Source organism: Stigmatopora nigra, chromosome 12 (genome assembly GCF_051989575.1).
Source record: "Stigmatopora nigra isolate UIUO_SnigA chromosome 12, RoL_Snig_1.1, whole genome shotgun sequence".
Taxonomy (NCBI): Eukaryota; Metazoa; Chordata; class Actinopteri; order Syngnathiformes; family Syngnathidae; genus Stigmatopora; species Stigmatopora nigra.
Genome location: NC_135519.1, coordinates 6,702,680 through 6,727,465, shown reverse-complemented (window position 1 = coordinate 6,727,465; position 24,786 = coordinate 6,702,680). Strand labels below are relative to the sequence as shown.

At 40.5% G+C, this 24,786-nt stretch overlaps 1 protein-coding gene across 2 annotated transcripts in view; it reads left to right on the top strand.

Moving 5' to 3' along the window:
- Nucleotides 1–1,049: 1,049 nt before the first annotated feature.
- The window catches only part of slc8a1b (solute carrier family 8 member 1b), a 63,610-nt gene continuing 39,873 nt past the window's right edge, over nucleotides 1,050–24,786 (top strand). The window contains exons 1-4 of one of the 2 annotated variants that reach the window (XM_077729222.1): nucleotides 1,050–1,512; nucleotides 9,209–10,102; nucleotides 11,697–11,861; nucleotides 13,259–14,049. In XM_077729222.1, the coding sequence (XP_077585348.1) occupies nucleotides 9,260–10,102; nucleotides 11,697–11,861; nucleotides 13,259–14,049 (1,799 nt within the window). In that variant the 5' untranslated portion in view covers nucleotides 1,050–1,512; nucleotides 9,209–9,259. The remainder of the gene's footprint in view (nucleotides 1,513–9,208; nucleotides 10,103–11,696; nucleotides 11,862–13,258; nucleotides 14,050–24,786) is intronic. The other variant, XM_077729223.1, reaches the window with a different exon arrangement.

The window sequence follows — 24,786 nt, the reverse complement described above, 5'->3', positions numbered from 1 at the left end:
TGTGTGACTTTAAATAACAGCATTTTAAATCGGTGTTGCGTGTAATTCGGTAGCTCACACTGAGATGGAAATAGAAAGCCAGGACAGGAAAATATCATCAGAAAGACAAGCGGTAGAGAAGTGAGAAGACATGTCCGGTTTATTTATAAAGCAGCCTTCTCATTGCCTTGAGAGAATCAGTGACACATGAGCCTGAATCATATTAAACATATTGCTATTGCATTCTAATTTGATAACACATACATTTTATTCAATTAGGTTAGGTTTTTGATTTTGATACATAATAAATTAGGGGGACCTCAATATGATTGGGAACCTTTACATTTTTCAATTTTCCTGCTGAAAGTCTGATATTGTGTCTTAAAGTTGACATTTTGCCGTAATATCTGTAGATAGTGGTGGAAAATTGGAATTTTGTTAGGGCTTTTCGAGTGGATGGGTATGTTTTCCTTGTGTATCCTGTCCGCATGATTGTATGCGTTTCACCTTTTGGCTCTCCTTCCCTCGTGTGACCCAGCTGTTTGTGAGTGGCATCAATTTCTTTCTGTGTATTCAAACCCCGTTTTTGTACATCCTTGTGGGAGTATTGCTTCTTCTCGCGAGTTGTGTTTGTCTGTTAGTCTTTTTTCCCCCAGTTTTTATTATTTGTAGGGTTATTTTGTCAAAACATCCCAAGTTGTGCACCAGCACTTAACTGCCCGTTTCCTGCTCCTGGGTTGCACTCCACTCGGCAGTCGAGGCGAAATCATACCACAAACAAAAAAGTATTTCACTTTCAATCGCCGTTAACGGCAGCCAACGAGTTAAATTTTTCCATATATGTTTGTAGTAGAAGTCGCACCTAATTACAAGTGGCACTGCCAAAAAGGACAGCTGAGAGGGAAACGTCTACTGCCATCCCTGGCAACAAATGAGTTTGGACGTTGGGAAGGGAGGACAAAAAGGCGTGTGAAGAAAAGAGGAGTGTTTGCTTGTCAGAGAGAGAGAGAGAAAGAGAGAGAGAGAGCGAGAGAGTGAGAGAGAAGGTGGGTGGGGGTAAGTGGAAGAGGAAGAATGAGGAAGACGAGCCTCTCTCCACTCCGGTCCCAATCCAAGCACACATGCGGGCTCTGCTGATGAGGCTCTACCGCGGTCATTCAGGTCGCTTCGGAGGCGCTCCATGGAAACACGTCGACCTCACTCCCACCACCACCACTACTACCACCATCGCCGCCACCGCCACCAACAACAACAGATAAACAAACAAACAATCGAGGAAGCCGGGGGAACCAGAGGAAGAGGAAAAAAGTGCCCGTGTGCATGGGAATCTAGACTGGTGTGCCCCCCCTCCAGCACCACCACCACCGACACCACCGCCACCCCCTCCTCCTCTTCTTCTTCCTCCTCCTCCTCCTCCGACTTGTGTGCGCCTTCGCTCGGGGGCTCCGTCCGCCGCCTCGGTGGTTATAAGAGGAGCTCCGCTCGGCTCACCTCCACTCGGATCGTCTCCACTCGGATCAACTCGTACGGAAGGTAGGAACTTTCCCCCCTACTCTGCTTTTGGGCTGATATCAGACAGAAATGGAGCACCTGGTTGAGCATCTGAGTGCGCAAGACGCCGGTGTAGCGACACCCCATTGGCTTCGGGCGTCCGTATTCACTCGCGTCTTTTGAGCAGCAGTGGCAATTACGCACGCTGATCACGTCCCTGTGCCTTACCCCTCTTTTTTGTTTTTTTTTAATTGAGCTCCAAATTGGACCCCCGCTGGATAGGAACAAACCGCTGATGCACTCAGGCGCATCTTAGGGATTTTTTATAGTACTTCAGCATGAAAAATGCTCAGATGATGCTCTTTTTGGAACATTCATGGCCCATGACTACTTCTACAATGCGGTTCCATCACTTTCAAGGCATTTTCTTGTTTGTTTTTAAGATGTATTATTAGAACAATTCCCAGGTTGATTTGACTCCAATAAAGTGTGCCAATAGAAATGAATCATCTTGAAACTTTCATTGGGCAAATGACTATTTTTGGGTATTTAAAAAAAGGAGACTGCACCCTAGTGATATAATATTGACAAAATGATATATAATTAGATAATAACATCATCAGTAAAATGCACCTTTTTTGTCAATGGCATCAAAAGTTTTTACTAGCTGAACCAAAATTTCACTTTTTAGGTCAAATAAGGCGCAATATTTGTTATAGAAATGTAGAAATATGGCCTGCATAACCCATAAGGTGGTTTCCAACTATGTGGTTGCAAGATCCCACTAAAATTTTTCTTAAAACAAATTATTATTTTGATTAAAAAAATAGACAACACCACTAATGGTTGTGGACCCCAATAACAGTTTATAGGGTTTTTTTTGTTATTTTTTAACAACCATGGACGCCCAATTTCCCCCGAGGCCTAGCTGTAAATATTAATTTACGACTACCATTGACGCTGCTAGATGTCCAATTCATTGGGAGGCGCGAATGAAGAATGACCAGTCAATGCCAATTGATTTCTTTCAACCAGGCAAATCAGATGAATGACGGCTGCTAACCTGCCCAGCCAAAATGGATTGGTCATCTAGCAACCTCAATGGCAGCCAAAGTGTTAAATAAGGGTTATACAACTGCATTGAGATTGGAAAACACAGCACGGTCCTCAGTGGAAACGCTGCTTTCATGTTGCCAATGACTCGGAAGGTTATCACAGCATGCCCCCCAGTCGTAAAGATCCCCTAATGGTCGGCGCTCATGCCGAAATGATCATAATGATGCAGTGCGGTGCTGCGTATGACAAATATGAGACAGTTTGCTTCAGCAGAGACGCTTGTTTGAACAGCTTTGAGCGCCTGCACCATGCATACAACTGTGGTGGGAGGAACCCTGCTGTTTACAGTAAATATGGATAAAAAAGTTTAGGGATTGCATCTGTTAATGGATACCTGAGAAGGCGGGACAATGACTGGTCATGAGATACTATTGAATGGCTTTTTAAAAGGAAAAACTGTTTTATCTGACCATGTTCCAAAATAATTGACTGATGGGTAGCTATCTGAACAGGAGTGCAGTACTGGTAAGCATTTATCGGAAATCGATGCGCCGTACGTTGGACGTTCATCATCACGATTAGTGGCCATGTAGCAAAAAATGAAGATGGATGAAGTGGTCTAGTGAGTGGCTGGTAAGATTCCTTAGCCAACAGTTTAGGTCAAAAAGAGCCCAGAAAAACACAGTTATAAATGTGATGTGAATCATGTGAAATACCGATTATCCTTGATTGTAGCAATGCTTTATGAGAGTTCAGCAATTTATTAAGCAACAGTTTTATTTATCAGCCCTTCGGCCCACTACAACATAGTACATACATGTCCCAATAATTAAACACATTCCTCATTCAACATCTGTATGTGTAATTGTATGCAAGTACAACCCCCCCTATTCCCCCCTTGCTTTTCTATAAGTCGCTCAATGATGTAGTAGAACACGCACTCTCGAGCCACTGATGCTCGCTTGCTAAATAATGGATGCATCCAAACACGCTTACATATGAGAAATGAGCACGCTAAAGCAATAGCCTGTCTAATATATGGCTTGTTGATGGAATTGGTTTTCTCATTGGCTCTGAGTACATGTGACGCAAATGAATTGATGATTGGTGAAAGCAACAGTGTGCTTTCATACAGCATTTATGCATATGTGCAGAACTACTGTTGTGATTGGATTCATGCATGCCTATTTCTTCTCTCTCACGATACAATCCACGCTTACATGCAGGATTATTGTAGTACTGTGTACCAGATCATGCTTCAATGTCATTGACCACAATAGAGGTCACATCTATTTTGCCCTTTAACCCCAAACTTTGAACTAATATGTTTATGTTTTTGTAACTTTTTCAGATCTCAAATTGAAACTCTTAATAATGTTCCGCACCTTTTTATCAGGTCAAAACAGGTAGAAATAGAAGTGTGACTCCATTTTACCAGTTCCGAAAAAGTACAGGGATGTCCCTGGAACTTGAAATATAAAGTATTATGTGTATGAATCAGTAACTAGTCCTTTTGAAGAGAGGACCGCTGTCTCTTGAAAAGCTTGAAGTTCCTCAATGCCAATCAAGACCGCCAATAGTGTTCCCGAATAACCTTTTGCAGCTATGACTAGACCTTGAACCGACTAATAATTACATCTGTACACTATTTTTAGCGTGTGTTTACCCTCCGAGTTGCTGACCACACCGTGATCATTTTCGGAAGCGCCGGCTATAAAAGAAAAGATGATTAATGTCGGATCTAACCACAGACGCGTGTTAAGTCCAAATTGCAAGCCGACACATGTTCACGTCACGAAATGAGACACCACGGGTGCCCCTTCTGGCCTTCCAAAATGAAATACCCACACTGTGGTCCTCTCATTAATCGAATACTGTGTCCTACTTTGCTGCCTTGGACACTTTGTTTTGATTTCATTTGGCTCTCCTCACCGTTTACATTCTCTTCCAATGTTGCCAAAGCTTGAAATGTTTCATCATCCGTTCGCGAGTAGCATTCGCTTGGATCTTTCGGGTCTTTTCTGACACACGTCACCCCCACCGAGAAGCACCGATTCATCATGCGTAATTCCCTACTTTTTTTTTTTTTTACGTTGGCGTTTTGGCAGAATTGAATGTGGATGTGCAACATGTTTTTGGGTTTTCTCACTTTATGGCTTGTTTTGCGGCAGCCTCAAGGTAGTAAAGTTTTGACGGCTTGATGGAATTCGACTCGCTTTCAAAATGTTGATGGTAAACTTTAATAGCATTGTCGCTAGAGTTTGAGACCACCGTGTCAACCTCAGGAGTGTATAGCGAGTCAAACATGCGCCTCACGTTTTGCCCCTTTTATGCATCATCTGGCTTTACCCCCCCACTGGGTTCCTCTTGAACGCGAGCCCAGGCTTTTTTGATGGCGACTCACGGGGGATATTATGAAACGTGATATTTCAATTAGAAATCAATGAAGCTGCCAAAGCTCAGTGGGCCAAAGCTGGCTGGTCTTAGCCACACGCGCACTTGATACCACTAGCTGCTAATGCACAGTTATATTCCCTTTGTCTATTGATTCAAAGCTCCTCATTTTTTGTTGTTGCTGTGTTAGGACTCATTCTCAGATAATATAATAGGTCATTGTTTCATGGTATGCCTAAAATTTATTCAAAACTATCAAAGGGTTAATACTTTTTTTCCCCTTTTAGGAACATAAAATCCAAATTTATTAAAATATAAACTTTTGTCTAATTTTGAAGAAAACTAGATACAATTGAAATGTCATATGAGCTTTAAAAACAGAATAAATAAAAGTCTAAAAATATATATATGATTCTTTACAATCCGGTAAAGTTTAACCCAATCAAAAATGTCTAATTATCATGTGACAAAATTCTGAAATCCATAACTATAATGATGTAGCTAAATGAAAATACACAACATATACCTGTTTAAATCATTTTAAACCAATGGAGTGTCATTAGGTAACAAACAACGTAGACGACTAAAGCTATCACAATGGGTCCAGTCTGATTTATGATCCCATAAAAACTCTATCAAAGGCATGTTATTGCTTTGGTGGAATCTGAAGATCTAAATGTCCTGCCAGAAGCATTTTGCTACTTTTCAGCCATGACTACAGGCTGAGGTGCACTGTATTTTCCTATCAGAAAACAGGCGGTAAAGAATTCGTGGCCTTACTCTAACCTTAAAAATCTGAATAAATGTCCCTTGTATTGATGTGAACTAATCACATGTTAAATGCATGTTAGTCACATATCTTAAGTAGTGCTGCAACCTAAAACTATCATTATAAACAGAAACTGACCCATAGCTAACATATTTTTGCATTAATATTGATTTAGAAGTATTGCTTTTTCAATTGTTTTGCCTGCATTAATCTCTTCAATCATGGTTGCTATCTGCTGGTCAAAACATATTTATTAGCGATAAAGGTAAAATATTGGAAGAAAGCTTTCTATAGTTTTCCCAATATACATTGTCATATTACACATCACAAGTTAACACAGCCTGCATCACCGGAGAATATATTAGAAATATCCAATTCATGAGCCTTCTAACCTAATGAATGGGCTTCCACCTGTGAAATTGTTTGATTTATCTCATTACGGAGCTCTAGAAATGAACTGTCAGACGAGTGACGATTTCTTACTGTAGGAATCCACGCACCAGAACAATGCGGTCATTGTCATCCCCAATAATCATGTTTAAAGTGCAGCAGTGTGCCATTAAATAACCGGCAGAGGGATTTGGTTGACTAGTATATGGTTGTCTTCAGCCCTTTGCTTGGTGGGGGAAAAGAAGGGAAAGAAGCAAAGTCCCTTAAGTGAAGAAAGGGGATGAAAAATCCAAAGCACGCTGAATTATTTATTGTCTGAAATGCCACACAAAGCCGGGTGTGACCGCAAAAGGCAAGGAGCCGCTGACAGACCAAGACGAGAAAATCCTCGTTCCGGAGTGACGTTTCATTTACCAGTCATACAGCCGTATCGCTAAAAAATAATGAGATTAATGCCTGTATTTATGGAGCTGAGAACATTGTGCACTAAGCCTTCATTGCACTCTTTTGCTGCTACCAACAAGGCTAGATTTCCCAGCCATTTCAATGGGAAGGTTGGCAGAAATTGTGTTCACTCAATGCCAGTCAGTTCAACTGGTTTTGATGCAAAACGTGCCTTTTACATTTAACCATAATAAGTGTCAAATCAATTAGTTTGAAGTCAATTTTTATTAATTTGCTGCCATACCACTAAGTTTAAATGTCAATGGCATTTAAAGAGTTAATAATGACATGCAATGACCAAAAATGTGATGTATGTGGAGCCAGGTCTTTTTAATGACCAAGAATAATCACATCTCAGATGAAGGGTTAATGGAAAATAAGTTTTAGAATTGCCTGGGGGTGAAAAATAACAAGCACAACTTGATTAGGATTATTTGCACTGTGCTAATTAATGCACTGATTACAAATAATATGTCTTTTTTAAATGTAGGGTACTGTTGTTAATGGCATGGCAGCAAGAAAAGCAGGAAAGTGCTGATGCAGTCATCGATATCTAGTTGTTTAAAGGGTGCTACAGTGTGACGTTTAATTATTTCGCAAATGAACGACGCTATCCGGGTCGGCTTTGTTATTGATCGCTCCCGTAAAGGATTTAAGTGCATGATTGTGGAAATGAGCCCATTAGAGATTTGTGGATGTCTAAGTTCATCCTTATGTTAGCATGAATACTAATCCAAATGTTACTTTTTCTTTCTTAAATTGTGCCCATGTTTTTCTTGAAACCTCTTGATATGAATCACTTTAACAAATCTCATTTTAGTTATTTTTGAAGCTGTTAGAATTGAATTTATAAGCAACATTGCGCTCCATTTCATGAGACATAATTAATCAACAATCCCAGACCAATTTTTACCAACCGCTGAATCGATTATCATGTTTATCCTTACTTCTTATCCCCAATTCAATTAGAACACTCTCCCGTTGAGCCGGTACATCTCTCTGAAGCATACAAACAGGGTATCTTGTTTGTTTCGTCCGCACAATAATGAGCGTGGCATCGAGCGGTGTTTAAAAAAGAAAAAAAAATCCACTTGAACAGCCCACTCCTCCATTCATTGTTTAGTTAATCACAGGGAAAAATGCCATAGCTACAGCTATGTGTGGTCATCCAATGCAAGTCATGATCTGTTTAATAATTAAGCAATTAACCAAGCAGTGTAAAGTTGATTGGTTTTATAGCTGTCGTTCAGCCAAGAGTTCAGACAACTGCTTGGAATGAAAGGATGTGACAATTGTTGATCATATGTCTATTAGCTTCTTAAATTGCCATTAGGGCTGCCACAAATGATTATTTTGATAATCGACTAATTAGTTCACATATAATTGATGCTATTTACAGTTCATATTACAGAAATCAGAGAAAATTTACTGTATTTCTTCTATTAAAAAAACTATTTAAAATTATTTTAGGATTTATTTGAAATAGCAAACAGAAGAGATGATTTAATTTGGGAGTAATGTGACCAAAGGTATAGTATATACTATAAAAGTATAGTGATGCTTTGAATTTGGCTGCTTAGACATTAATTGGAATCTCCTCTATTTTACTATATATTTTAATTCATTATCAATTTATATGTATGTTTTTTTTAAATGTGTGCATATATATATATATATATATATATATATATATATATATATATATATATATATATATATATATATATATATATATATATATATATATATATATATATATATATATATATATATATATATATATATATATATATATATATATATATATATATATATATACACACACATTTAAAAAAATGAAAAGTATTAAAATCATTATGTCGGTCTGATCATTATTCTTACGTAAGGCAGACATAACCAGCAGCCATCGTGGTGTAAACAGCGGCCGTTTGCCTACCGCTTGTAAATTCCCCTCTACTACGGCAGCGTTTGTTATCTTGCCGGCCAGATTGAAAACACAATTTTGAATCACCGCCAGCCAAAGGTGTTTATGTTGTATCCTCATTTACTCGGCAAACTTCGTTACAAGTCAGCCTGAAAGGATTATTGGGAACTCTGGGTAACCAACCGTCCCACAGACCAAAGAGTAGAGGGAAAAAAAAACTTTCCTTGGATGTTGAGAAATTCAAGTTTATCTTTGGTGGGGTTATTTGAACTTCTTGCCCTCAAAGCGCAATACAAACACCTGAAAGATAGCTTATGATGTTTGAGCTTCTGCTCTTGCCTCCCAATGAACTGCAGTACACATAAACCACATTAATTTTGCAGAGGCTAGTCTTGAAATATACCCAACCAGATAGGGGTGAAGAAAGCTGGTTGTCCCCTTATGGAACAGAAGGTTATTGATATGCCACCAAAATTTTCCAGTAGAAAATTGGCTGCCAACACATAGTTGCTCATTCACCCTCAAAATGAATTGTATGTCACTGGCAATCAATTCCTCTGAGTTTGAAATAATTGGACAAATATGTTTCCCAAATTGTCAATGTATCTGGTCCTATGTTTTTATGCAATTCACAAAATTTATACTACCAATTGTACCAATATGGTTTGTGTATAGTGTCTCACTCACTGTATGTGTTACTAAAAATGTTTCCTGTCCTACTTAATGAATCAATTCTTGTTTATTTTCTCCCCTTTCCCCAGATTCAGCACCATCATCTATAGTCGCCTCTCGTCTCCAGTCCGGGCGTCAACATGGCTCTGAAGCTGTTGGTCGTGGCCCTTGTCCTGCTCGTCAGGCTTCAGCCTTTGCTCGCTGGCGCTCCTCCCGAGCCCGGCTTAAGCGGATCACTGCCAGCGGTGTCTCCCAATAAGACGGAATGCGGAAAGGCGGAAGAGTGCACGCCCGGTGTCTTGCTACCAGTGTGGGAGCCCATGAACCCGTCGTTCGGCGACAAAGTAGCCCGGGCGACGGTGTACTTTGTAGCGCTGGTGTACATGTTCCTCGGCGTTTCCATCATCGCCGACCGCTTCATGGCGTCCATCGAGGTGATCACCTCCCAGGAAAAGGAGATCACCATCAAGAAACCCAACGGCGAGACCAGCACCACCACGGTCCGCATCTGGAACGAAACCGTTTCCAACCTCACCCTCATGGCCCTGGGCTCCTCGGCTCCGGAAATCCTGTTGTCCGTCATCGAGGTGGTGGGCCACGGCTTCAACGCCGGCACCCTGGGCCCTTCCACCATCGTGGGCTCGGCCGCCTTCAACATGTTCGTCATCATCGGGATTTGCGTCTGGGTGGTGCCCGACGGCGAGACCCGGAAAGTCAAGCATCTGCGGGTGTTCTTTGTCACCGCGTCCTGGAGCATCTTCGCCTACATCTGGCTCTACCTGATTCTGTCGGTCATCTCCCCCGGAGTGGTGCAGGTGTGGGAAGCCCTGCTCACCTTCTTCTTCTTCCCCATTTGTGTGCTTTTCGCCTGGGTGGCAGACCGCCGCCTGCTCTTCTACAAGTACGTGTACAAACGCTACAGGACAGGCAAGCAGCGCGGCATGATCATCGAGACCGAAGGCGACCGGCCGCTTCCTTCTAAGGTATACTTGTCGCTCGTTTCACTTACACATTATAGACTTCAGAGCCTTATCTCGATAGTCGGGCTCTGTTTTATTTTTCTCGGCAGCTCCAGCCTTGTTTCTAACAGCCTTTACGTTTGGTTGTCTTTCCTATCAGAGATGTTTGTTACAGATGTCACATTTCAGCCCACTCGCTTCCATTAAAAATGACGTGCGCATCGGACACATGTAAACAACAGTAAAACCATAAAAGGGTGCAAAGACAAGAGAAGGCACGAGCCACTTTTATATACGCTCCATCCAAGCTGGCTTTCTCTTGGGTTGCTGTTTTCCAACTGAATACTAGCAAAATACAACATCCCAGCAGAGTGTAGGACTTTTTTTGGAAATACTTGAAAATGTTCTCAAGTTATACCAACTTCAGCACTTTTTCCATAGGTACTTTAGATTTCACTTTTAGGCTGAATTGCCCAGCTCTTCTTTTGTTCAACAAGTGTCCTTCAAGAAAGATAAATGAATGATAGTGTCAGGTGTAAAACTCCTGTCCTCGAATGGTAGAATGACCTCACACACAGCTCTGCCAAGTCGACTTTATGCCCACATTCCAGCATTTTGAAGAACTGCTCACTATTAAGACATCATAAAACTATCAGAAGACGATGCTTAGCTGGTGGACTTCATTTTCTTCATTCCAAAACGATGCAATAAAAGACAACTTTTAAGGTGTCATACTACATTTCTGGCTCTAAAACTCCCTTAAGGAGAAAATTCTTCAGTTGATCATATCTTCCTTTTACAGATTGTTTTGAAATGCTGACTTAAAAGTCACGACAAAAGGGACATGCCCTTGCTCCTGACCTAAAACTACTTTAAAGTCAATAATTGCCATGACAACTTAGTTCTCCCCATTCCAGAATAGCAAAAAAATGACGTTTGATTCAGTCTGAAAGGAACTTCCCAGTATTATTAGCTCTAATACTACTTTCACATGAATAATTGTAAGATCGATGCCAGACCCCACTCCACATTGGTGGTAAAATGCTGACGTTTAAGTAGTGTATAAGGCCCATACTTAAAAATTGATGTCTTGTGCATTTTAGTCAGCAAATATTCTACTTGGCGGGTTAATGTCACCAGTGAAAGCATGTTATTTTATGCTTTATAAATATTTCTTCCCTAATAGGGAAGTTTCGTACTAAAATTATCTAATAAAACAATGTTGTGCTCATTCAATGTTTCTTTGAGGCATTTTAGCTACCATTAAAGTGTTGTAATACAAAGAGATAAGAGCATGTAAACAAACCGGTTTTGCAGCCTCGGAGGATGAAGATTTTCGAATTGCGACGGCGTCAACTTGCCAATTTCCCTCAATTGCTAAAGGAAATTGTATTTACAATCACAACCTTCATAACCTTTCTATCCCTGACAGCTACAAAATGAGACAAAAAGCAAATGATGGATGCATTTATGGTCAATGAGGTCATTTCTCGGCAGCCATGCCACGTTCTAAGATTTTAGTGTGCCGAGCATAATTCAATGGCAAAATGACATCATCCATAGCTGAATAACATAATTGTGTCAAAATGAGTTAATGCTTGGTCTGGTGTTTCTCAAGGTGGACATCGAGATGGACGGCAAAATGCTCAATTCTCACGGCGTGGACTTCTTGGATGGCCCGTTGGGTTTGGATATCGATGAAAAGGACCTGGATGAGGAGGAGACTCGTAGAGACATGGCCAAGATTCTCAAGGAGCTCAAGCAGAAGCACCCTGACAAAGAGGTGAGGAGACATTTACTCGTCTTAAGGCATTTTCTTGTGCGTTTTCTTCACTTAGAGAGTAATTACGGATGTCTAGAACATCCTGTAAATTTAATGGTTACATTAATTTGTTCATATTATCTTGAACACAAACACATTTATGACATCTTTGACCTCATGGCTTAAAATGTAATAACATCTTCCCTTTCTTTCAAATATATGCTGCAAGTTTGTTTAACATTTCCTTTATTCATGGTGTTCAACACAAACATTCTTGACCTCTATGACTTTGCAATTAGACATCATGGTTCCCAAATGTAATCACCTCCCACGTTTGACATTACAAACTTTGATAATAAACCCACAAACATTCAAACAGACTTAATACACAATTTACAGGGAATTTAATACATCATCTGCCTTCTGTAAGTTTCCCCTTCTGGTGGATTTAAAAGCATTAAATTCTAAAAACAACAATGCTTTTTGACAGTAAAATTTTCAAACTTTAGTCTCTGCTCTTTCTTTTAGGAACAAATAATCTGACAAATTAACCACTCATTGAATTGATTTGCTGAGTGAATATACACATGAATAATAAAAAAAAAAGCAATCCACTAAGAGTAAATGCTTACAGTTTCCAAGATTGTAGGCCTGAATTAAGGAGTCGCAATCAACCCGGTACGAATGAGCAAGCAGTAATTCTATCATGTGTTGATGAATCCCGACATTAGACTCGCTCAAAGATTTAATAGCTCCATAAAACAGATCATGCAAGACTTTGTGATGCATTACACGGCTGTCTTAGCCGAACGTCCAAGGTATTACTTTCAGTTGTCGACTCTTAGGCTTTTATATCTCCCTCACATTGCTCGTCTTCTACCTTTACAAGCTCATCCGTGTCCCAAGATAGTCTTGTTTCCGATACGAGCGTGTCTGTGAGGTCGTCTTCTCGGGATGTTTTAGGTCCACCGGCTCTTTTTCAAATCATATTTGCTGACATGATACTTTGCTCTACCAGAAACTTTTATGACCAGACTTGTCAGAGGGGAATACATGGACGGCGTGAAGGAAAGAATCAGAATGATCTCATCATTCCTAAGAACTATTTTTCCAAACTGTTATCGGCCACACATTGATGCTTCAGAGTGGGGAATGTTTGAAATTGTAGTTGAGAAAATGCATACTCCAATTCTTGAAGCTTGATTGGACATTTTTCATCCCAATGAAAGGCCAATTATAGCTCAAATATTGCATTTTAAAACAGTTTAGGAATCAGCAACACAACTAGTCTCAACACAAGTAGACTGACAATATAACACAAGTCGTGTGCATCTTTGGTAAATCAAAGACTCCTGGGACTTGAGTGTTGGACAAGCACTATAGAAAATGTATGTATCCTTTGTGTGCATTGTGTCCAGGTGGAGCAGCTTATAGAGCTTGCCAACTACCAGGTACTGAGCCAGCAACAGAAGAGTCGTGCTTTCTACCGCTGCCAGGCCACTCGGCTTATGACGGGCGCTGGCAACATCTTAAAGAAACACGCCGCCGACCAGGCCCGCAAAGCCGTCAGCATGCACGAAGTGCGCTCAGACATTGGAGAAAACGACCCCATCTCCAAGGTGTTCTTCGAACCCGCCACTTATCAGTGTCTAGAGAACTGCGGCACGGTGGCGGTGAACGTCATGCGGCGGGGCGGCGACCTGGCCAAGACCATTTCCGTGGAGTACCGAACCGAGGACGGCACGGCCAACGCCGGCTCGGACTACGAGTTCACTGAGGGTATGGTGGTGTTCAAACCCGGCGAGACGGTCAAGGAGATCCGCGTAGGGATCATTGACGATGACATTTTCGAGGAGGACGAGAACTTCTTGATCCACTTGTCCAATGTCCAAGTCCTGACCTCAGAGGGCGAGGAGCCCACGGAGGACGAGTCGGCCAATCACGTGGACTCGGTGGCCTGCCTGGGCCTGCCGGCCACGGCCACCGTCACCATCTTTGACGACGACCACGCAGGTATCTTCACATTCGAGGAGCCTGTGTTTCACGTTAGCGAGAGCGTGGGCACCATGGAGGTGAAGGTCCTAAGGACCTCAGGCGCCCGCGGTGTGGTCACACTGCCCTACAAGACGGTAGAGGGCACGGCCCGTGGCGGCGGCGAGGACTTTGAAGACGCTCACGGGGTGTTGGAGTTCCAGAACGACGAGATCTTGTGAGTACCCGCGTTAACGTGGATGTTATGGATGAGAATGTGAGGTATGATGTGGTCACAATGATGGTTTGCTCAACTTTAGCATCTTCCTTTTTCATTTCTGTCAATGTGTCTACTCTTTTGCTATTTTGGTTTCCGCTGCTTTGATCTGATGATGTTGAAGTATTCACATGACTTCCAGTTAGACTTGATTTGCCAGTTTTGCAACTTTGCGTCAGTGGTGGAAAGGAATGAAATGCATCGTGTGCTACCAGTGTTACCTTGATTGTTGACTCCTTGCCAAATCCTTTTTCCAATAATTATATTACTCCCCAAGTTTGATAATTCGTTTGAAAACTACAAAAACAGTAAGAAAATACGAGTATGAAAGACAAAAATGTGGATATTAATTGTTGTTGTTTTTACTTCAAAATTATTCATAGATATGTGATGATGACCAGTTGAGAAAATGAATCACTTTAGTATCATATTATTTTATCAGAATATACATCTTTTTGTTTGCTTAGTATGAAACACACCACACAAGCATAAGAAAGTGCATATTTTTAACTCATTCACTGCCATTGAGGGTGACATACGTTCAATCCGTTTCACAGTTCAAATGGATTAGGCGTGTTTCACTGTCAAAGACAGCTTAAGAACCTAAAACAATTAGCATTCCGGCAATTATTTGGACAACATTTCAACATATTAAAATAGTGGTTGCGTATAATAAACCAGTCAATGACGTATCGGGTAATTGCGAAAGCCACACCTAAGAAAAGCCTAATGTATGAATCAATTTAGGTGTTTTTGCTTTCTCGCAGCTGTGCTTTTAGGATTCCACAGGGCCTCTGTTTTAATCTTCTAAGGGTTGTTATCGATCGCTGGCTTTCTTTGGCGCTCTGCACGCTCAGCAGGTTTCGGCCACCGGTGTGCTGCAGGGTTAAAGATGTTAAAAAAACAGGATTATTTGTTGCTGGAATCTTAATCGGTGGAAAATTTAAAGCAGACGACTTTAATGATAAATCACGCAGAGACCACGACTGCACTGAGAATGGAGCAATCGATCGATAAGCTCGTCAACTTGACTGGCGCTGCATGCTAACCCAGGTTTTCCTGAGCACTGCAGGGGCAATCATTAACAGTCAGGCTCTTTGTTTTAGCTACTTGCAAAAGGAAAACCTTGCGTACAACTGGATGTTTCACATCATGATGCAGACGTTTTGCCTCCGTTTGAAACTGAGCTGGATCTTTGGAATATTTTTAGTGAACCAATCAAGTACTATATATTCATGCCAGTACTGGGGGTAAAGTTTTTTTTATTGCATTTTCCCATAAGCTATATTTCAACCGAGGCAGCCACAAAAGCTGGCAGATATTAAAGACTCAACCTTATTTTTGTCATTAAATGTTTGTTTTCTGTAAAAACGCTCAATTCAGACCTCCTTCCCCAGTGGTTGGCGGTCTTGTCTGTATCGTAAATCAACGTTTGCCATTAAGCCCTCCCGCCCTGCCTTTTTCTCTTTCTCTTGTCCGTCGAGGCTTTACTAGTCTGCAATAAAGTTCACAGCGTTGAACTGATGGGCCTTTCGCCATGGCGACCGTTCGCTGCTTTACGGCCAACACGCAAAAACGCCTCTGACTATTTCGACCGATCCATGATTGGAGTACGGGCACGGTGATTATCTGTTTAAAGACTCCCGCTTGGACTGTTTTTCATGCTTCCAAAGCCCTAAAGATGAGCTACTGCTGCCCCCAATTACTGCACCATTCCTGATTCTATGGATTTAAGTTACCCCCCAGTGCATCACGGAGGTTACCTTACAGACCATTTCACAATATGGAAATTGCATGTTATTCTAACATGTATTTTTAAACACATTTAGTATCATATTTATTCATAAATAGAAATTAGGATATGCTCACCAGATGTTTCTTTTTCTTGATTAAAAAAAGATTAAGCCACCCCCCCCCCCACTTCAAATAGATTGGACATCTACTCGTGATAAACTAATTGGATTGGATGTCTAAAGATTAACATAGGAAATTAAAAACTATAGTTACTATCTTTCTTTTCCTTTTTTTAATAGTTTTGATGAAAATGAAGAAAAATAACAAATTGAGGGAACATTTTATATATATTTGTGTTGCTGAGAAAATTTTTATTTTATTTACTTAATTTTAAATTATTACTTTTTAAAACAGTAAAAATGCTGCATATCCTGATACATTTTGAACATTAATATAATGCGTTTGTGCTGTAACGTCAATCGTCACCCCAGAAAAATGCTACTGCTTTAAATCCTTCAAACTGAGTACACACATCCACATTTAGTATCCATACACACACAAATGGAGAAAGTAGCTGGTGAACACGCCTCTGAGAAGGCCAATCTATGCTGTTTACTGGAGTGTGAAGTCTGCTGTATGTATGTGTGCCTGCGTGTGTGTGTGTGTGTGTGTGTGTGTGTGTGTGTGTGTGTGTGTGTGTGTGTGTGCGTGCATACCCGTGTAGGAGGGAACCTCATTTGAATCTACACCGCGTTCCTCCTGCCTGCTTATGGAAATTGCATAAATGGCGCAGTAGAATGTGTGTGTGTTGTGCTTGTATCTGGAACCGAGTGCATTTTCTAGTTCACGAGGTCAAAAATGGACTCCGGGCAAAAACATGGTCACTCGTCATATTCGTGTGTGCTGCCATTAGGGTGAAGATATTAGCGACGTCACTAATGAATCCGAGTAACAAGCCGCCAGTCCTTTTCGGTGTCTAATTTCAATTTAATAAAATGACCCACTTTCAGTACCAATTCCATCTGGATTAGGTTTTATAGAAATAGAAGCTGAAATGTGCCAAGAGGTGCTCTCGATAAAAGCATCCGTCAAGAGAGGTCAGGAGTGGTAGTAAGACTCCTGTCACAAAACTGCATATGCACTTCAAGGTGTACATTTAAACACAGTAAAAATAGAAAATGTGTCGTAGAAAACATTTTTTCCCAATGCGTATGCTCACCAGAGTCCCTATTAGGTGACATGAACCCTATCAACATGAAATATTTTCAAAATTGTTACACTTTTGTAGAGAAGGATATTTATAAATGATATATGCCTGCGAGAATTGTTATATTGTCAGTCTACATACATTTAGCATCATTGTCATAGCATTTCTAGCACTGAAGTCACTTGGATTTGTCATTGAAATTCATTTGCTACCTCTTCTTATATTGATTATTGATTTATATATTCCATTTACTTAGCAGATTATTTTACAGTTGTTCCATTATTCATTCACTTTAGATTTCTGACTACATGCTTGTGCTGCTGCAACACCTAAATTTCACTTACAGGCGATCAATAAAGAATGATCTTATCTTATATCTTGACATAAAATCGCCCATTTCGTCATAAGAGTCTTTCCCCCCAACTCACATCATAACACTAAGCGATAATTTAGTGAAATTGATGCAAAAACTGCAATCTTGAGAGTTCAAATGGCACCATGGCTGTCATTTGTAATACCGGCATTATTACTCTGTTGTTTCACCCCGGAACATTACAAAGATGAAGCCTGGTTCCTTGCTCTAACCAGATCATAACAGTCCAAATGAAAAATTGCAAAGAAACACCACACCATCCATTTATCACCTGCCCCATCATCTCCTGCCATTCAATTCAACTACACACCCTCTCTTGAGCTATCTCTTGTTTTACCTAAGCCAGAAAATCAGGTTAAAAGTCAGCCTTGAGCTGACTCTATTTTGAAATAGCCTAAGGTTTTTTTAGTGTGTTTATTTTGGCATTCATCTACTCTTCCTGGGAGGGACGTGCCATGACAGTCTTCCGCCCGTTCACGCGTGATTGACTTACAAATCACCTCGCCGTCCAACACAAAAGCGCCGACCACATCAGTAAATCAACCTAGTAGAATAGGGCTTGAAGGCTTACTAATAGTTGTGCGCTGACACTGAGAAGGGCCTGCGTGAAATCAATGGGGGGGTAAAAGGGCTGATGGAATAGGTGCGGCGGAGAAATCGATTCCGAGAGACAGAAAATGATGAATACAGAGTAGAAAAGTCTAACAAGTGGTGGACAGAATAACATTCACTAACAAAATGGGCAGTAATATTCTTCAAGGATCCCTGGCACCAACCATTGGAAAAAACAATTTTGTTAACTGTATTTCTTATAATGATAATAAAGTGAAATCAGGACTATGGGTAGCTATGGGGTTAACCCACTTTTCCAGCCTCTTCTACCATCTCCTCACTTTCTGTTCTTCTTTCTAGTCTCTGCAAATGGAGAGCAAATCAATGACTGAGCTTTGTTCTTAAAAATAAGCTCCTTTTCTTCATCTTCTTCAGCTCCATCGCTGTCCTCCGCCTCAACTTGCTCCACTCTTTGTTCTTTTAAAACAAGCGACCCAACAGAACCAGCAATAAATCTGCAGTGATAGCTTCACTGCTCAATGCATTATATTATATTTCCTTAACCTAATATCACTTTCCATAGAGTGTTTACAGCACGTTGTTAGCATCGCATGCATACTTGGTAGGTGAATAACAACAGCAGAAGCGCTTTGTCCAAAAAAGGACAAGACCAGAAATGGACGCCGGTACAAACAGATCTGTTCCATGCTCCATAAGATAAAAGCACAGATTGTCTCATAAGATGAAAGCAAACTCCAGATCGCCCTCATTTGCGGCGGACTATATTTACATGTATTTTGCAAAGTGGGGAATATTCATGAGAAAGCTTTTGCTTTGTGAAACAAGTGCTTCTTGTCACTTTGTCAGCAGTACCATTCTAATAAGAACTCCAGGCGGAACATTGTCAACTGTGGTTGTTGGGTTATTAAGAAACATGGCTCGTAAACTATGGCAGGGGATTGGTGGGTGGTCCTCTACAGCCAAGTGGACACTGTGGAGGTTTTGCTACCTTAGAAGTCGAAGGAACACTTTCTTTTGTATCGCTCTTCATTAATAATGCTTGAATTTACATGATACAAGTTGATCAAGCATTGAGGAATACATTAGTACATGACAATAAAAATAATGATGATGAAACTATATAGAAAAACAAATTGAAATATCAAATAAAAAACTAATTTAATCAAAAAAAATGAACCAGAAGTAAGAACATGCTCAAATTAAATTAAAATCGGAACAAAGGATTCAAAATGGTTCAAAAAGATTGAAATGTGGAAAATGTTACATTTTTTACATTTAATTTTCTATATGTCTGTATTATTTTCTCTATGTACTTATGTATACCTCCTCCAAAGGCTTGTGTTAACTCTTCAACTGCCATTGAAGGCACTAGATGTCCAATCCTTTTGAAATAGACATCTACTAATAACAAACGCATTACAATTCCCAGCAGAAAAATGACCGGACGCCACACGATCGGACGTCTATTATCGTCAATGGGACTGAAATATTTAACTATAAAGGTTAAATCAGCAACTTTTTAATTAGTCCCCTTCTAAGCTGTGGAAGACTCGTGACTAATCAGCATGTGGAGCTAATATCCTTGATAAGGTTTCCTTTCTCTGAGAATCAGATAATTTGCATGCAGCTTTGCCTCGTAGATGAACTTGACATTTAGAGAGCAGTGGTGGCTATTTGGAGCTATTTCTACATGGATCTGGCATTTCCTCGTGGATGAAAGCACACAGTGAGTAAGGATGACCGAACGGGTACCGAGAAGCTCATTTGTGCCGCTTAGCGACTCCCATCACTGTAGTGGATCAGAGACAGAAGACTGGAGCTGGCGCTATAGATCTTCCTGCCGCAATCACACAGACACACACACACACATACACATACATTTGCTGCAGTGTAACCTTATCTGCCAGAGTGCCTCTGTGCGCATTCCCAGGCTTAGTGATTTGATACCAGCGGTGTTGAAGCTCAAATCTCGGAAGGCTACATTCATAGGAGTCGGAGGTGGAACCAATATGAAACCTGAGAGCTTTCTATGGTTAAAAACAAGGGCTTGTAACCTATGCGAATGAGTCAGTGGCACTCTGGGTTTGGCCTTTATTTTGTCGTTGTTCAGTTTTGGTGGTTGATTTGGTCTCGCTGTTCAAAGTTGGAGTGGAATTCATTGTCGAATCGAAGGTTTCAGATTTGGTGTTTGGTTTTTGAAGCGTTATGAAGAATTTTCCTCAAAGCTGGGTATCGTGACAGGCCTGTGTTTGCTGGGTAAAAGTTATCAAAAAGAAGAAGAAAAAAAAAACAAGAAGGAAATCCCTGGATTGGAGTTTAACCCGACAACTGATGAGGGTTTCCTCTTTCCCAACTGAAAATAGACGAAACCAGAAGTGTTAGTTGTGTAATAGCTCAACAAAATATATCGATATGACCTCAGACTTTTTAATGCATGACACTTTCTGGATGAAACGACGTCTCAAAAGTCAGCAGGCCCCTTAATAATAGGTTATTTTTCCATAAATTCATTCGAATATAAAAATAACACTTAGTATGGTACCATTCCAACAAAGAAACATGATTACCTTACATCGTAACTCAACTAAAGATTTAAAAACTTCCTTTTGATTGTTAAATCATCTGAAAAGGGTTTTTCAAGTAGTGTTGATGGACTTATTGTTTATCTGCCTTTTTGATTTTAGTAGTTTAACACATCTGTTACCCCCACTCAAGGCTCCACAGCGTTATCGCTTGCACATCAAAAGCGGACAGCTGGTGCATGAAATGAGTCTTAATTTTGAATGTTTGCCTCATAGTCTTCCGGCATACGCCGTAATTACAGCGCATACAGTCAGCCCGGGTCCGACACTTTTTACGAGTGCATCAAAGTGGGACCAAACCAAGCCCTGAAAGGTTTTTCGTCAAATATTAAAGCAGCAATGCGTCTCCAGTTTCTCTTCAATCAGCCTAGGATGGTCTTTTTTTAATTTATTTTTTCCTTCCGTAGGCGTCTCGACCGTATATTAGTCCGGATTGCGAGTGAGTGGGAGGGAATTACAATGAGAGCAGGTCTGTCCACAAAGAGATGAAAGAAAGCTAATGACGTTAAAGGTTAGTTTACTCGTGGGTGGCCCACACTTGGGTTGAGAGGTCAGCGATTCGGTTCCTAATACTACTTGAACCAAAATAGAAGAAAATTATTTTCTTTGAAGTCAATGGGAAGACCTAAAGACCTTTTGCGCTTTCCGCAGAAATTGCTTGGGTGGAATAACGCAAAGTGATTACGTTCGTAGCCACGTGGTAACGACGCATACAAAGAACAATCAGTGTGTGTTAGGTGCCCCGCTGTTTGGTGAAGGCGGTGGTTGTGATGCACTAAGTGTTTCTCAGCACACCTGTGGGGAAGACATCAATAGCTCGTGCTGACATCGGAAAAATGTGTCAGTTCATTTAAATATAACATTATAATGAATAGGAATATGATTTCATGTTTTCACAGTATGGAAAACTTATGGGTAACCGTGCTCACGTTTTTGGTTAAGTACGCATGTCTATCTCTCTATTTATACCTCAAGAACAAATAAAGAATAAATGAATAGAAAAAATACATAAATATTGATAAGCTAAAACATATATATGTATATATTTTGGTATTATATTTTTCCTTTTATCATATATTTATCATTGCCTTGCTTGTGCAAGACATCATAAAGGGAGGTAGTGCTCCCCTTCATAGTGGACTGCATTGGCTTTTGGTCCCCACTGGACCTTTTCTGGTTCACTTGTCGCCCCTCCACGCCAACCTCTCTCCACACCCTTCGCCTCGCGCCACTCGTTCGTCAGCTCGGCATTAACTGGGAAGCATTAACCGAGGAAGGGAGTGGGAAAGCAGTGGTGGAGGAGGTCCGAGGGGAAATGGAAAGAGCCACAGTCTTATTTCCATTGCTTCACCCAGAGGGAGAGAGACAGAGAGAGAAAAAGAGAGAGAGACTGAGAGTGAGGAAGCCGCAAGGAAGATGGCAAAGTGACAAACGTCTGGCCGTAAAGCAGAGCCAAGGCAAGGAGGAAGCAGGGAGTGCAAGATGTAATTAAAGTGATGATGACCGCCTAGCGAAGACTCTCTCACATTTGCACGTTTAAATCGTCATGTGTTTAATGTCCTAGTCACACTATCAAGAGGCCAGGGATATTGCATGCATTCAAATTTTGAAACGTATTTGTTCATTTTATGCAAAAAAAGTGCAAAACTGAACATTTTAGTCAAATAGACTCATCCATTACCAAGTTATCCCAAAATTACTTATTGAACTTTGTAACCTTTGACCTTAATGACTCCAAAATTGTACACATGGATTGATTTCCAGTCCATTTGAACTCTCCCATTTCACTTGGATTGGACGTCAACAAGTGACAGGCTCATTTTATTTTACAGCAGGCGCTTGGAAGGAGGATGATTGGACTGGTGGTCTATCGCCATTAAACAATTCCAAACATATTCAGGGCGCGTGGGAGTTTCAGGGAAATCAATAGCAGTCACTGCCAATGGAGGTCAAGTCACGTAAAGTGAGCTCTTGGTCGAGACCCAGCGCTCAAGAGGGCTCTCAGCCTCAAGCGTCTTTCAAGTCCCGCTGGGTCACCATTTGGAACGACCATTTTGATTGCTTGTATACGCCACTGCGGGCGTCTGGAGTGCCCGCCGACAAATCAACTGTGAAATGAAACAACCGAAGACGCCTTGAGTGTGTTATCCGTTATCTGGGAGCCAGCCTGCTGGAATACGGTCAAATTGTGACATCACGGTGTGTCTAATTTATCTCTTTAACTCTGACACCAACAGTCTTTGGCTGCCATTCATGTTGATAGGCGACCAATCCGTTTTGAGTGGGAGAGACTGCCAGCGATTAATCGCAATTGCCACTAAGCAAAGTATTCCGTTATTAATGCATTTAAAAAAAAACATTTTTTTATTCAAATGAATAGTACATTGTAAATATGATATTTTTAATCCCTTTTTTATTTTAAAAATACTTTAAATTATCTTAAACATAAATGAAACAAAAAGTCAATTCATTTGAACAAGATGAATTTCATTTTTTTGCGAATAAAAAGACAACAACAAAAAAGATCAGAAGTACAATATTGTACTCATTACTCAACCAAAAAAAAAGATGATTTATCACCATCTTTATCACTGAGACTTAACTTTAATTACTATATTAACCTATCATGCGATGCATAAAATGGCCAACGTTTTTGTTTTTCACAGAAGAATAAATGACTTGACAGAAGTGAAACTGCCGTTTATTGTGATAGTTTCTGGGAAAATATACCGCTTGCATTTTTCTTTTTTTTTCTTTTTTATTGTAACAGGCCTACACAGACTCCCATTTCCCTGGACTCTCAGCAGCCCTTTTCTAGTCCTCATTTTGTCTCCAGGGTCTCTCGCAGGAATGTTTCCATTCGCAAAGATTAAAAAAAAAAAAAAGTGGCACTGGTATGCATGTGTTTTGTATGTGTGAGTGCAACCTAGAGATTATTTGATGTGAAATAGTGTTTATATTGTGTGCATATATACATATATATTTTTTCAAACTTTACTGTATAAGGGGCTTATTTTTCCAATCCCAACACCAAATTCCATGCATACTCCTAAATGCTAATGGTTGGAAAAGGTGGCCTGTTTTCGAGAAATAATGTATTTTCCGGGGAGAATCATATTCAATTTAGTATTTTAAAATGTCCTCAATGGCAGGTGAATCATAAACACTGACGAATAATCCCTGCTCATTAACTCAAGTGCCGTTCACACTAACAGTGTCATAACAATTCTCACATTATCTCATTTATATTCTAACTTTCTATCTGAAGCAATATGTAAGTAAATAACCAGCACAGAACATGAATTTCATATACACCCACAACGCATTCGAGACTGTTCCTATTGGTCTAATCCTCCAGCAAAGGTTGATGGGTAATTTGTCACTGAGAGTAGTAATGTTCACTAATGACCTGCCTGTGTGTATAGTAAGTTTTCTTAAGGAGCCCTTTGAAAATAACCTTCGGAATGAAACATCTGTTCTTGGGGTGTCATAAAATTAATTCCCCCACAAAAAGAACTTATACTCCAGTGCGACATATTTGTTTTTTCGTCGTTATTATGGATTTTGGAGTTGTGCAACTTATACATATATAAAGGCCCCCCATGACCTCCTGACTGCCTTTATGGGAAAAATTGTACCGGGAAGCCAACTCATTATGGCTCAGTAATGACTTATCCTGGGCAGAGATAGAAGGTGACAGAAGTCGTGCTGCGAAATATTGCGTTTTGAAAAAAGATAGTCTGGCTTTCGTTTATAGGCCCGGGAATTGAGATTTGAGAATCGCCGGTGGCTTATTTAAAAAGCAGCTGGGAAAATCCAGTGGAGAATTATCACACAGGTACTCAGTGGCTTTGCTTCAAATGGGGTAAACAGGGAAATCGATCAGTTGCCACCACGTGTGCACGTGTGACGACATTGATTCATGTGCCGTCGTAAGGTGGGACTGCTGGTTTCTTCGATAACCAATGATAAAGGAGGTCGCTAGGAGTGGGCTCAGGGGATCCTGAAATAATTTTGTAATATTTATGTATAGGAAATTTATCTCACTGTTGAGCTCGTTGGTTGCTGTTAACAGCGTTAAAACGTTTGTTCATACGAGACGTTACAATAAATAAACGTTAAATAAATTGGATGTCTATCGATGTCAGTGGCAGGTAATGAGTTAATTCTGACTTTATTTCCCTGATAGACTTTGACTTTAGCATCCTAGGAATGATTGAATTTTTTAT